At 48.9% G+C, this 13,717-nt stretch overlaps 1 protein-coding gene across 11 annotated transcripts in view; it reads left to right on the forward strand.

The window, feature by feature from the left end:
* TCF3 (transcription factor 3) overlaps nucleotides 1-13,717 on the forward strand; it is a 196,439-nt gene that overhangs the window by 167,859 nt on the left and 14,863 nt on the right. For all 11 annotated transcript variants that reach the window (XM_030217652.1, XM_030217658.1, XM_030217659.1 and 8 more), the window contains one exon: nucleotides 1,605-1,722. In XM_030217652.1, coding sequence (XP_030073512.1) covers nucleotides 1,605-1,722 — 118 coding nt within the window. The remainder of the gene's footprint in view (nucleotides 1-1,604; nucleotides 1,723-13,717) is intronic.

Consider the following 13,717-nt stretch of genomic DNA (forward strand, 5'->3'; position numbering starts at 1 on the left):
GGGAGAGAGGAGACATGCTGGACATGGATGGAGGGGAGGTAAGATAGGAAGGAGATGCACATGGATGAGATGGCAGGGGAGGAAGGAGATAGAGGAGAATTGCTGGACATGGATGGATGGAGGGGTTGGCGGGGAGAGAGGTGAAATGCTGTACATGGAAGAATAAAGGAGGAAAGTAAAGACATAAATGGAAAGGAAGCCCTGGAAACGGAATTAAGAGAACAGATAGCAGCAGAATCAGACATTTGGACCAGTATGGATAGAAAAGTCACCAGACAAAGGTAGAAAAAAATCATTTTATTTTCATTTTAGTGTTTGGAATTTGTCCAATTTGAGAATTTACATCTGCTGTCTTATTTTGCACTGGGTATACTGGAGCTGTAACATCTTATAGAAATGATTTATAATGAAAAAATCACAAGTTATTGTTTTTCTACTATACCAGTATATTTTCAATGATGTCTGTTTATATGCGCCATGGCTGGTATAAGGGGTGTGGCTAATGTGGGTGTGGCTATCATAGGGGTGGAGCCGTATGTGGTGACTTCGCCCATAATGAGTACCAGCACCTTTTTTTCTACAAAAAAAGCACTGTGTTAAGGGTATCTACAAACGGCAGCAAAATTGAGGCGCATGAGAGAAAAACAAATAAAGCCAAACTAAAGTTATACATTGAAAAAAAAATCTATAAAACACGAAAAACCTCATTTACATCACTAAATGGGTAAAAAAAAAAGTGTTCTAAGAGCATATAGAGTGCAGGAATGGATGACCAAATGAGTAAAAGACAACTGTGCAAAGCCAAACTGTGTGAACAGATAACATCGTGACGGATGATAAAAGGGACACGTAAATTGTGTGATAAACAATATGGTATGGATCCTAAAAAGCAAGGAAGTAAAAGTGAAAGAGTGGGGGGGAAAAAATAGACCTTTCTTCTGACTCAAAACACTATATAGACACAGGAAAACCTTGCATCAGATGGTGTCTACATAGGAGTGAAACTGCATTAAACATATGGATTTCTCAGATTAGGTTCTTGGACCTGTTATGTTTAGATAGAAGTTCCACAGAGTGCTGATCTTAAATGCTACCCTAGAGCACGTTTCTGGTGAAGTCTAAGCCTCATCTCACTAAAGGGCTTGAACAGAATCCATCTAGACTGTAGGGCTGGCATGTAATTATGTACACAAACCAGAAACATACATCTGCTCACTCACTTTGACTTCACACTCCTAGGGCGAACCAGAGTTGTGTGTACATTATGGTATTCCACTAAGAAAAACAGAGCTTGAAATGAGAGAACATGGACTACCTACTTGCTTTGCCTGTGCGTCTGTATATACAGAGAGATCTTAAATTTAAAAAAATATTTATGTATAGACATACAGTTTAAGTACTCCCTTTCCACTTAAAATTTAGATTTTAAATTTGTGAGTCGCATTTCACATATCTAAATTTTGGATGTGCTGTGATGTCTTCTAGAGTCAAAATCAGTTACGTTTTTTTTTTTTAAGTTGTCTTACGTCCTGCTTCTAATCCATTCATACATTGAGCTTTTATTTCATCATTTAAAGATTTCTGTGCTGGTACTGCTTTTATAGGTGGCCACTCACTCTGAAGATGGCCTGGGCAACACTCCCAGTATACTTAGGAATCATGCCACGCTGCCACAGCCCAGCTCACTTCCTGAGCTCAACAGACAACAAGACACATACACTGGTAAGCTGCCTTATTCCTACATTGCTACTATTCCTTCCTTTCAAGTTGCCTTTTCCCTAATCTCTGGGGTGGGGGGGGGGAACTGAGTACAGCATCTCAGCCTAGCTTGGGCATGTGATCAGGGGCATATGTTTCACAATGGCATAAGCATGAAATTCCCTTTACTTTGGGGACAGTGCCACAAGACACCAGTGCCAAGAAGGCCTTAGAGTAAGTGAGCGAGCAGTGTGCAAAACCTTGAGTGGCACTCCCAATGATTTTCATCATAAGAGGGTTTAAAAAAAACAAAAACAGCAGCAATTGGTGCAGAGAGCCACTGTTTGGAGTAGGCCAGCAAATGTGCATATGAAGGGTAGAAGAGGCTGTTAATTGGGGTTTGTGCACCTGAATACCTCACTGCATTTGGATATCCTTGTCTGGATTTTAAGACATCTTTACATGCATAAGCTGTGTTTGTAAAATTTCCAAGGACAAGCAGCCATAATATTCCCACGTGTGGGTGACGACATCCATGGAGCCAGACGTGGACACTGCCATAGTGCATTGTTGCTTTAAAACTTTGAAGCAGTTGCCCCCATTGCGCATGTGTTCCTGTCCGACGCTCGAGCACTGAACCATTAGTCTTGTGAGGTTGGTTTTCTAATCTCTCCCCAGCATGTCAAACTTTCTCTCTTGTGGGGGGCCTTCCATTTTCAGGATATTTTGTTGTACTTTCTTTTTGTCATTGTTTGTAAGCACAACACATTCAAATTTTTTTGATTTTTTCAGCCTTAGGGCCCTTGGAGGCTTTTTTTGACTGAGGAGCATTGACCAGTTTCAGTTCAAAATTTACTCAAGCGCCCCGAGCCATTGAGCTTTTTGGCCTTGCATCGGCCGTTTTCCCTCCACGTCAGAGGGTGTCGATTGGCTTTAAAATCTACACTTGATGCAATAGGATTATCTCAGGCACAGACCCTCCATAACTGGTGATTAGTGCTTGGGTCCAGAGTACCAGTAACCTCTGCGCATGCAAGCAAGGACACTTGAAGCCTGCAGAGTCCAACATGAAAAACTTGTTGGTTCTCATACAGAATACAGAAATGCACTGGGTTTGGAAAAACAGTTACCCCATTATTTCTTATTTATGGAATCCACCTTCAAGCACACTCGTGCAAGATCTCATGCTTCTGTTCGTCCAGGCAGAGAAGCTAGAACATTGGATGTTTTTGGCAGGCAAACATTTTAAAGTCTCTATGCTAACGAACCGCATATTGGATTAGCAACTTTATTCCACAATTTACTTGGTCTGAGTGCTCTCTCTCCTTTGCAGACTTCCCTTCCTGCTGAACAAGCTTCTGAGTTTCTTAAACTTCATAGTAAATTACTGGATTGTTGCAGATATCAGGCAAGACATGCCTTTGACGTCTCTTCTCACATTTCCATGTTGGGAATAGCAATACAATGTCTTTCCTGGCTGTTTCCAACCTAGAATCTGTAGACCAAGAACGTTTAACAGATGTCCCTTGTCATGGATACAACTTATTCTCCGAGGACAAGCAGGCTGCTTGTTCTCACGACTGGGTTGACGTCCACGGCAGCCCCCACCGCCCTTGCGCGACCGTTCCCGCTCAGTTCAGTTTTTTTCGATTCCGCGCTGGAGACGTGCTTTCGTCTCTCTCTCTCTGTCAGCCCCGGAAACCGGATCACAGCCTAGCCGCGAGTTTTTCTTCGAGGTTTTTCTCTTTGTGCATGTTCGCGCTTCGTTTTTTCCCTAAAAAAAAAAAAAAAAAGTTGTCCCCTCGTCTTTAGCGGGGGCGCCTCGTTGTGGCCTTGTGGTCGCATGGTCGTTTTCTTTTCGGGTGTGCTTGTCACCGCCATCATAGACGACTTTGATTTCACTGACGCGATTTTTCCGGCGATGTCCTCGAAGGTCCTGAGCGGATTCAAGAAGTGTGGTAGGTGCGGCCGGCAGATCTCGCAAACCGATACCCACGCTTGGTGCCTCCAGTGCCTTGGGCCAGAGCATAATACCAAGAAGTGCACCTTGTGTCTCGGCTTGCGGAAGCGGACACAGGTGGCAAGGCAAGCTCTACGGGACCGTCTTTTTGGAACTTGTGCCGGCCCCTCGACGTCGACGGCCGCATCTTCGGTACCAGTACCGATGTTGACGAAATCGGCACCGATGATGGCATCGACCCCAGGAGTACAGGTACCGTTGGCCCGCCAGTCTGCCGGCGACGGCAGGGGTGAGCGCCCGCGCGGGCAATCGGCCCCGGCCACTCCCTCTACCCAGGGCCATCGGGACCGAACCCTGTCAGACCCGATTCCTTGAGGCCGGGGGGGTTCTACCTCCTCTTCATCTCTGCCACCCAACGCCGATGACGGGCACCGTAAGAAACCGAAAAAGCACCGGCATCGGTCGCCCACGGCGCATAGGACCACCAGCTCTGGCAGCTCCAGAGATGATTCGACGCCGAGGAAGCGGCAGTGCCGAGAGGAGCGTTCCCCCTTGGTCGAAGAGGTGTCGCTGCGTCAGCCCATGGGTGCTTCGGTACTGTCTCCTGGACCCGAGCAGCTTCAGACACCCGCACAGGCCCCCCTGCCTTTCCCGGTAGCGGACCTTGACGAGTGCCTTCGAGCCATCCTTCCTGGGATTATGGAAGGGCTGATGCGCCAGGCTTTGCCGGCGCCGGGGGTGCTTGCGCCCCCCGGCGCTTTGATAGAGGTGCCGGTGTGCTCCAGCCCGATGCCGAGGCCTCCGACGCCGACGCCGCTTGTGGCACCGGTGTCGACCGCCACGCAGGTGGAATCCCCGTCGATGGAGGGAGCTTCATCCCCGCCGACGCGGGAGTCCACCACTCGACGCCATCATCGAGGACGTGGTTCCTCGCAGTCGAGACGGGCCCGGTTTAGGTCAGAGCTGCAAGAGCTCATGTCCGACACCGAGGAAGAGGCCTCGTGGGGGGGAGGAGGAGGACCCCAGATATTTCTCCTCAGAGGAGTCTGAGGGCCTTCCCTCCGACCCCACTCCTTCACCGGAGAGGAAGCTCTCACCACCTGAGAGCCTCTCTTTTGCCTCCTTCGTCAGGGACATGTCTATTTGCATTTCCTTCCCCGTGGTCTCTGTGGATGAGCCGAGGGCTGAGATGCTCGAGGTCCTCGACTATCCATCACCACCTAGAGAGTCTTCCACGGTGCCGTTGCACAATGTCCTCAAAGAGACACTGCTTCGGAACTGGCTGAAGCCATTATCTAATCCCACCATCCCCAAGAAAGCGGAGTCCCAATACAGGATCCACTCTGACCCAGAGTTGATGCGGCCCCAATTGCCTCATGACTTGGCGGTCGTGGACTCTGCTCTCGAGAGCACGGAGTTCGAGGGATACCGCCTCGGCGCCCCCGGGGCAGGAGTCTCGCACTCTGGACTCGTTTGGGAGGAAGGCCTACCAATCTTCCATGCTCGTGACCCGCATCAGTCATACCAGCTCTACACGAGCATTCACATGCGGAACAATGTGAAGCAACTGGCGGACCTGGTCGACAAGCTCCCTCCGGAGCAGTCCAGGCCTTTTCAGGAGGTGGTCAGGCAGCTGAAGGCGTGCAGAAAATTCCTGTCCAGGGGTATCTATGACACCTGTGATGTGGCATCCCCAGCTGCGGTCCAAGGTATAGTGATGCGCAGACTCTCCTGGCTGCGTGCCTCTGACCTGGACAACCGCACCCAGCAAAGACTGGCGGATGTCCCTTGCCGGGGGGATAACATTTTTGGTGAGAAGGTCGAGCAGTTGGTGGACCAACTGCACCAGCGGGAAACCGCTCTCGACAAGCTCTCCCACCAGGCGCCTTCAGCATCCACCTCAACAGGTGGACGTTTTTCCCGGGCCAGGCAGGCTGCGCCCTACGCCTACAACAAGCGTAGGTACTCCCAGCCGGCCCGAAGGCCTTAGGCACAGGGACAGTCCCAGCGCGCTCGTTCCCGTCAACAGCGTGCGCCTAAGCAGCCCCAGGCGCCTCCACAGCAAAAGCCGGGGACGGGCTTTTGACTGGATCCATGGGAACATAGCCGCCATCAAAGTGTCCGTACCGGACGGCCTGCTGGTCGGGGGGAGGTTGAAAGCTTTTCACCAAAGGTGGCCTCTGATAACCTCCGACCAGTGTGTTCTCCAAATAGTCCGGTGCGGATTCACCCTGAATTTGGCCTCCACTCCACCAAATTGCCCGCCGGGAGCCCAATCCTTCAGCTCCCATCACAAGCAGGTACTTGCAGAGGAACTCTCCGCCCTTCTCAGCGCCAATGCGGTCGAGCCCGTACCACCTGGGCAGGAAGGGCAGGGATTCTATTCCAGGTACTTCTTTGTGGAAAAGAAAACCGGGGGGATGCGTCCCATCCTAGACCTGAGAGGCCTGAACAAATACCTGGTCAAAGAAAAGTTCAGGATGCTTTCCTTGGGCACCCTTCTACCAATGATTCAGAAAGATGATTGGCTATGTTCCCTGGATTTAAAGGACGCTTATACTCGCATCCCGATACTGCCAGCTCACAGACAGTATCTCAGATTCCGTCTGGGGACACGGCACTTTCAGTATTGTGTGCTGCCCTTTGGGTTCGCCTCTGCACCACGGGTGTTCACGAAGTGTCTCGTGGTGGTTGCGGCGTATCTACGCAAGCTGGGAGTGCATGTGTTCCCGTATCTCGACGATTGGCTGGTCAAGAACACCTCAGAGGCAGGGGCTCTCCGGTGCAGTGCACTATTCACCTCCTGGAGCTGCTGGGGTTTGTGATAAATTACCCAAAGTCCCATCTCCAGCCAGTCCAATCTCTGGAATTCATAGGAGCTCTGCTGAATTCACGGACGGCTCAGGCCTTTCTTCCCGAAGCGAGGGCCCACAACCTCTTGTCCCTCGCTTCCTAGGCCAGAGCGTCTCAGCAGGTCGCAGCTCGGCAGATGTTGAGACTCCTGGGTCATATGGCCTCCACTGTTCATGTGACTCCCATGGCTCGTCTTCACATGAGATCTGCTCAATGGACCCTAGGAATCTAGAAGATGTCATCCGCCTGTCCCCCAGTTGTCACAATTCGTTGCACTGGTGGACAGTTTGGACCAATTTGACCCTGGGACGTCCATTCCAAATTCCGCAGACCACGAAGATGCTGACGACTGATGCATCTCGCCTGGGATGGGGAGCTCATGTCGATGGGCTTCACACCCAAGGACTGTGGTCCCTCCAGGAACAAGATCTTCAGATCAACCTCCTGGAGATCTGAGCGGTCTGGAACGCACTGAAGGCCTTCAGAGATCGGCTGTCCTATCAAATTATCCAAATTCGGACAGACAATCAGGTTGCAATGTATTACATCAACAAGCAGGGGGTCACCGGATCTCGCCCCTGTGTCAGGAAGCCGTCGGGATGTGGCGTTGGGCCTGCCAGTTCGGCATGCTTTTCCAAGCCACATACCTGGCAGGCGTAAACAGTCTGGCCGACAGACTGAGCAGAGTCATGCAACCGCACGAGTGGTCGCTCCATTCCAGAGTGGCACACAAGATCTTCCGAGAGTGGGGCACTCCCTTGGTGGACCTTTTCGCCTCTCAGACCAACCACAAGCTGCCTCTGTTCTGTTCCAGACTACAGGCACACGGCAGACTAGCGTCAGATGCCTTTCTCCTCCATTGGGGGTCCGGCCTCCTGTATGCTTATCCTCCCATACCTTTGGTGGGGAAGACCTTACTGAAGCTCAAGCAAGACCACGGCACTATGATTCTGATAGCACCTTTTTGGCCCCGTCAGATCTGGTTCCCTCTACTTCTGGAGTTGTCCTCCGAAGAACCGTGGAGATTGGAGTGTTTTCCGACCCTCATTTCGCAGAACGACGGAGCGCTTCTGCACCCCAGCCTTCAGTCTCTGGCTCTCATGGCCTGGATGTTGAGGGCGTAGATTTTGCTTCGTTGGGTTTGTCTGAGGGTGTCTCCCGGGTCTTGCTTGCCTCTAGAAGGGATTCCACTAAGAAGAGTTGCTTTTTCAAGTGGAGGAGGTTTGTCGTCTGATGTGAGAGCAAGGCCCTAGAACCTCGTTCTTGCCCTGCACAGAACCTGCTTGAATACCTTCTGCACTTATCAGAGTCTGGTCTCAAGACCAACTCAGTAAGGAATCATCTTAGTGCGATTAGTGCCTACCATCGTCGTGTAGAGGGTAAAGCCATCTCTGGAGAGCCTTTAGTCGTTCGATTTATGAGAGGCTTGCTTTTGTCAAGGCCCCCTGTCAAGCCTCCAGTGTCATGGGATCTCAATGTCGTCCTCACCCAGCTGATGAAACCTCCGTTTGAGCCACTGAATTCCTGCCATCTGAAGTACTTGACCTGGAAGGTCATTTTCTTGGTTGCAGTTACTTCAGCTCGCAGAGTCAGTGAGCTGCAGGCCCTGGTAGCTCATGCTCCGTATACCAAATTTCATCATAAGAGTAGTACTCGGCACTCACCATAATTCTTGCCAAAGGTGGTGTCGGAGTTCCATCTTAACCAGTCAATTGTCTTGCCAACATTCTTTCCCAGACCACATACCCGCCCTGCTGAACGTCAGTTGCACACATTGGACTGCAAGCGAGCGTTGGCCTTCTATCTGGAGCGGACACAGCCCCACAGACAGTCCGCCCAATTGTTTGTTTCTTTTGACCCCAATAGGAAAGGGGTCGCTGTCGGGAAACGCACCATCTCCAATTGGCTAGCAGATTGCATTTCCTTCACTTATGCCCAGGCTGGGCTGGCTCTTGAGGGTCATGTCACGGCTCATAGTGTTAGAGCCATGGCAGCGTCAGTGGCCCACTTGAAGTCAGCCACTATTGAAGAGATTTGCAAGGCTGCGACGTGGTCATCTGTCCACACATTCACATCACATTACTGCCTCCAGCAGGATACCTGACGCGACAGTCGGTTCGGGAAGTCGGTGCTGCAGAATCTGTTTGGGGTTTGAATCCAACTCCACCCTCCAGGACCCGATTTGTTCTGTTCAGGCTGCACTCTGTTGTTCTTCGTAGGTCAATTTCTGTTATGCCCTCGCCGTTGCGAGGTTCAATTGACCTGGGTTCTTGTTTTGAGTGAGCCTGAGAGCTAGGGATACCCCAGTCGTGAGAACAAGCAGCCTGCTTGTCCTCGGAGAAAGCGAATGATACATACCTGTAGCAGGTGTTCTCCGAGGACAGCAGGCTGATTGTTCTCACCTACCCTCCCTCCTCCCCTTTGGAGTTGCGTTTTTACTCATTCTTTGGCTTGTCATTCAACTGAGCGGGAACGGTCGCGCACGGGCGGGAAGACGGCCGCGCATGCGCGGTGGGCGTGCCCTGTGTGCGGGACCGCCCGCGAAGTTTTGTTCCGGTTGGTGGGGGCTGCTGTGGACGTCAACCCAGTCGTGAGAACAATCAGCCTGCTGTCCTCGGAGAACACCTGCTACAGGTATGTATCATTCGCTTTCAGTGACAAGATTAAAAAGCATATATACCATTAAAACTGTCTCCAGACCACAGCCCTCTACCACTGCTGCTTCTAGAAGATATTTGAGACTATTTGAGCGCTCTAATTACTACATTTGTTACACCTGCTTCTCCTCAAAGGACTGTCGGCACTCACGCTTGTGACAGCAGCAGGCCCCGCCTCATCCTAAACAGCAACCTAGTTTTTGACTCCTTCATAGAGAGCATTGGCACTGTCCAGTTGTCTGTACCAAACAACCTGCTGGTGGGAGACAGGCTGATCTATTTCAAGAGAGGTGCCCCTCATAACGTCTGACCGTTGGGTACTTAGGATCATTCAGCAAGGTTGCACTGTGCTTTGGGAAAGAAGGCATCCTGACCATCCACCAAAAGTCTTGTTTCAGCTGCTTCCAAATAATGGTATTTCAGCAGGAGATTTCTGCCCTCCTCTAGCAAAATTACAGTAAGAAGCAGCTCCTTTGCCAGAGAGGGGTTGAGGGGTTTACTCCAGCTACTTTCTCTTTTTGAAAAAGGATAGAAAATTGGTCATACACTCCTCTCCCCCCCCCCCCCCAAAAAAAAAAAAAAAAAACAAATAAACTGAGATTTAAATACCTTCTCAAACATTTTGCATGTTTTCCCTAGGATCACTTCTTCGCATGATCCAAATCAATGATTGGCTTTGCTCCCTAGACCTAAAGGAGGCATACCCTAACAGGAAGTTTGTGTTTTTCCACTTTCGGACTCTACATTACCAATACAGTGTCTTGCCATTCAGTTTGGCCTTAGCTTCTCAAGTTATCACAGAATGCCTGATAGTGGTAGCTTCAACACTCCGCAGGTAGGGCATACATGTCTCCTACCTTGATGACTGGTTAATCAAAGCAACCTCCCAACAGTCAGCATAGACTTCATTCTCGCTGTCGTGTGTCTCCTGGAGCTCCTCTGATTTGTAGTAAATCACCCCAAATCACATTTTCATCTGCTTCAGCGGGGCTTTCCTGGACACTGTTTAAGGATGAGACTTTGTCCCACAATTGAGGGTAGACACTGTTCTCTGCTCAGATTACCAGTTCCAATCAAGTTTCTGCTCATCAGATGCTTCATCTACTCGGTCACAAAGCTTCAACAGTCCGTGTAACACTATTGGCTCTTCTCCACTTCTGAATACCTCAATTGTCTCAAGCCTCCAGGCCGTTCTCAGCCTGTATTTGGGTTACTCCATGACTGTGCCACTCTCTACAGTGGTGGACGGTTTCACAGAATCTTACCCGGGGACTTCTGTTTCTGCCCTCTCCACATCATAAAGTTCTCACCATGGAGGTCTCCATGGTAGGTTGGTGTGCTTATCTCAGTGGCCAAAGTTCTTGATCCATTCAGGCAAACTGCATCATATTAGTCTCCTGGAATTACAAGCAGTCTAGAATGCCCTCAGAATTTTCCAGGACTGTCTCCGCAGTCGGATCTCATTCGTACAGACAACTAAGTTGTGATGTATTATCTGAACAAACAAGAGGGAGCAGGTTCTTTTCTCCTCTATCAACAAGCAATCCAAATAAGGGCTTGGGCAACCTCTCAAAATATATGTATAAGGGCCATTTACCTAGCCGACAAGCAGAATGCCGTGGTAGACAAATTGAGTAGAGTCCTTCAGCCTCACTAGTGGTCCCTCAGCATGCCTGTGGCTAATCAAACCTTCCAGCAGTGGGGGACCCCAGCGATAGACATCTTTGCTTCTGCTCCAGGCTCTGCTCCCAACCTTTTAATCCCAAATGCCTTCCTTCACTGGGGAACAGATCTTTTATATACCTCCCCCACTAGCTCTCATTGGGAAATCTCTTCCCAAGCTGCATTGAGACCAAGGAGCCGTGATCTTAATTGCTCCCTACTAGCCACATCAGATCAGGTTCCTTTTAGAGTTGTCTTCCAAAGAATCGTTGAGGCTAGATACCTTTCCAATCCTCATAACACAGAACGAGCAGTCCCTCCTGCATCTAGACTCCGGCTCTCTGGCCCTAGCAGTGTGGTTCTTTACGTCTTCCAGATGATGTTTCTAGGATACTCCTAGCCTCTAGGAATTCTTCCACACACGTGTTACCATTTCACGTGGTGAAGATTTTTCCCTCTAGTGTATAGCCCAGAGCATTCAACCCTACTATGTTCGCTCTTCCTTCCCTTGTGGAGTATCTCCTCCATCTTTCTAATTCCAGCCTAACTAAAATTAACTCATGCAAACATGAGTGCTATTAGTTCTTACCACTCAAAGGTTGATGATAAACCAGTTTCTGTTCATACCTGAATAGTTATTCATGGAAGGTTTATTTCATATCAAACCACCTCTGGTAGTGAGGGATCTTTAATATCATCCTTACAGTTCTCATGAACCCTCCATTTGAACCACTTTGTTCCTGTTCCCTGAAATTCCTGACTTGGAAAGTACTGTTCTTAATAGCACTTGTCAGAAGAGTAAGCGAACTTCAAGCTCTTGTGGCAGACCCGCCTTACACCAGGTTCTACGATAACAGTTGTTTTCTGAACAACTTATGATCACTTAAACTTCCGGAAATCATTAAAAACTAACCTGTTCAAAAAGGCGTACCCTACGTACCCAAATTAAATGCCTGTACCCTGCAACATATCAAAACCAAAGCTCTCTACGATTCTCTTCCTCTCTACGATTCCCTAATGTTTGTATACACGAACCTTATTCTACCACAACATTACTGTATTTGTTCATACCGGAATTGGCAAACGCCTTTACGGTACTATGTAAGCCACATTGAGCCTGCAAATAGGTGGGAAAATGTGGGATACAAATGTAACAAATAAACCCACCACAAATTTCACTCTAAAGTGGTATTGGAGGTCCACCTCAATCAATCCATTGTATTTCCTGTGTTCATCCCTAAGTCACACTCTCATCCTGGAGAAGCAGCACTGCATACCTTAGTCTGCAAGTGTGCTGTAGCGTATTATCTTGAGTTTACTAAACTTGATAGAAAATCTGCCCAACTTCATGTGTTTTTCAACCTTAACAGTACATTTGGTAATGGGAATTCCCAATCTATCTCAGCTTGGCTGGCTGACCTATATCCTCCTACACATATGCTCAGGTTGGGCTTGACCCTTCATAGCCATGTCGCTGCTCACAATGTAAGAGCCATGGTGGCTTCAGTAGCCCATTTCTGCTTTGCCTCCATTGAAGAAATTTGCAAGGTGGCAACTAGGTCTTCTTTCCACACTTCTACCACTCACTGCTGTCTGGAGGATTTGGACAAGCAGTCCTGCAAAATCTTTTTTACTACTTGAAATGTCAGCTCCACCCTCCAGCCCTTTTTCCACTAGACTTTCTGCTTAAATTATCAAATTAATTGGCATTGTGACCCTGGCAGCTAGTGAGTTCCACATGTTGAGAATATTATGCCTGCTTGTCTTCAGAGAAAGCAAAGTTACTTATATTAGGTGTTCTCCAAGGATAGCAGGCATATATTCTCACATCCCTTCTGCCTCCCCTACTATCGTCTTAGCTTTCATATTATACTGCTGGTCCTGCACTCGAGCATTGGACGGGAAGCCACTCGTGCATGCACGGTGGAGGCACTGCCTCAGTTTTTAAGTGACAGTGCGCTATGGCAGTGTCTGCACCGGGCTCAGGGGATAATGTCACCCGCATGCGAGAATATATGCCTGCTGTCCTCAGAACATCTGCTACACGTAAGTAACTTTGCTTTTGTGTATGCTGTGGAATAAAATTCCTTAAGTTGAAGAATATCAGCAAGGTATCATGTTCATAAACATAGTAGGTCATTATTTGTCAGTCTGTGGGCTATGATGGCTGCTAAGGACTGGGGTTGGGTTGGTGATGGAGAGGTAGTGATGAATAGGGGATAGATTGAGTCTGTACTAATTACTTGCATGTGCATTGTTATGTTTCATTGTAAATAGTTTTGTACCTTTTTGAAGAAAGTGTATAAAAATGTCAGCCTGCATCGTGGCCCCAGTGTATGAAATCTAATGCATATTCATTGTGGTTAGGCTTATAAAGGATTTAGATAAGTTCTGAGGGGAATGTCCATGAGTTATTAGCTACATATGTTTGGGAAAGCTGCCACTTTCTTTTGGGTATAGTATATAGCCAAACTGAGAATTGCTCCTAGCTCTAGGGGTCTCTTGGCCTGTAAAATGCTATATGAAATAAATCTCCTTGGGATCATACTTCTGACCAGTTAGAGCCATGATGCTGATGCTAGCCTTGATGGACTTTTGGTCTGACCCAGTCTGGTACATCTTCTGTTCCTATGGTCCAATGGCATCCTACTAGGGGAGCAGGACCTTCTTCAATAGATGGCAATCAAACATATAAACGGCGAGTGACCGTACTCACTCGCAAATGCGCAGTAGAGACCTCTGCCCCGCCTCCACGTCAATACGTGATGACGGGGGGGCGGAACACAGAGGGTCTGTACTGCGCATTGCTGAGGGAGGGACACCGCCGTCTAACGCTCCCCCCACCCACCTTCTACCCGGTCGGGCCCTCGCTCCACTATTGAAACAG

This window comes from Microcaecilia unicolor, chromosome 11 (genome assembly GCF_901765095.1).
Source record: "Microcaecilia unicolor chromosome 11, aMicUni1.1, whole genome shotgun sequence".
NCBI classification, from domain to species: Eukaryota; Metazoa; Chordata; class Amphibia; order Gymnophiona; family Siphonopidae; genus Microcaecilia; species Microcaecilia unicolor.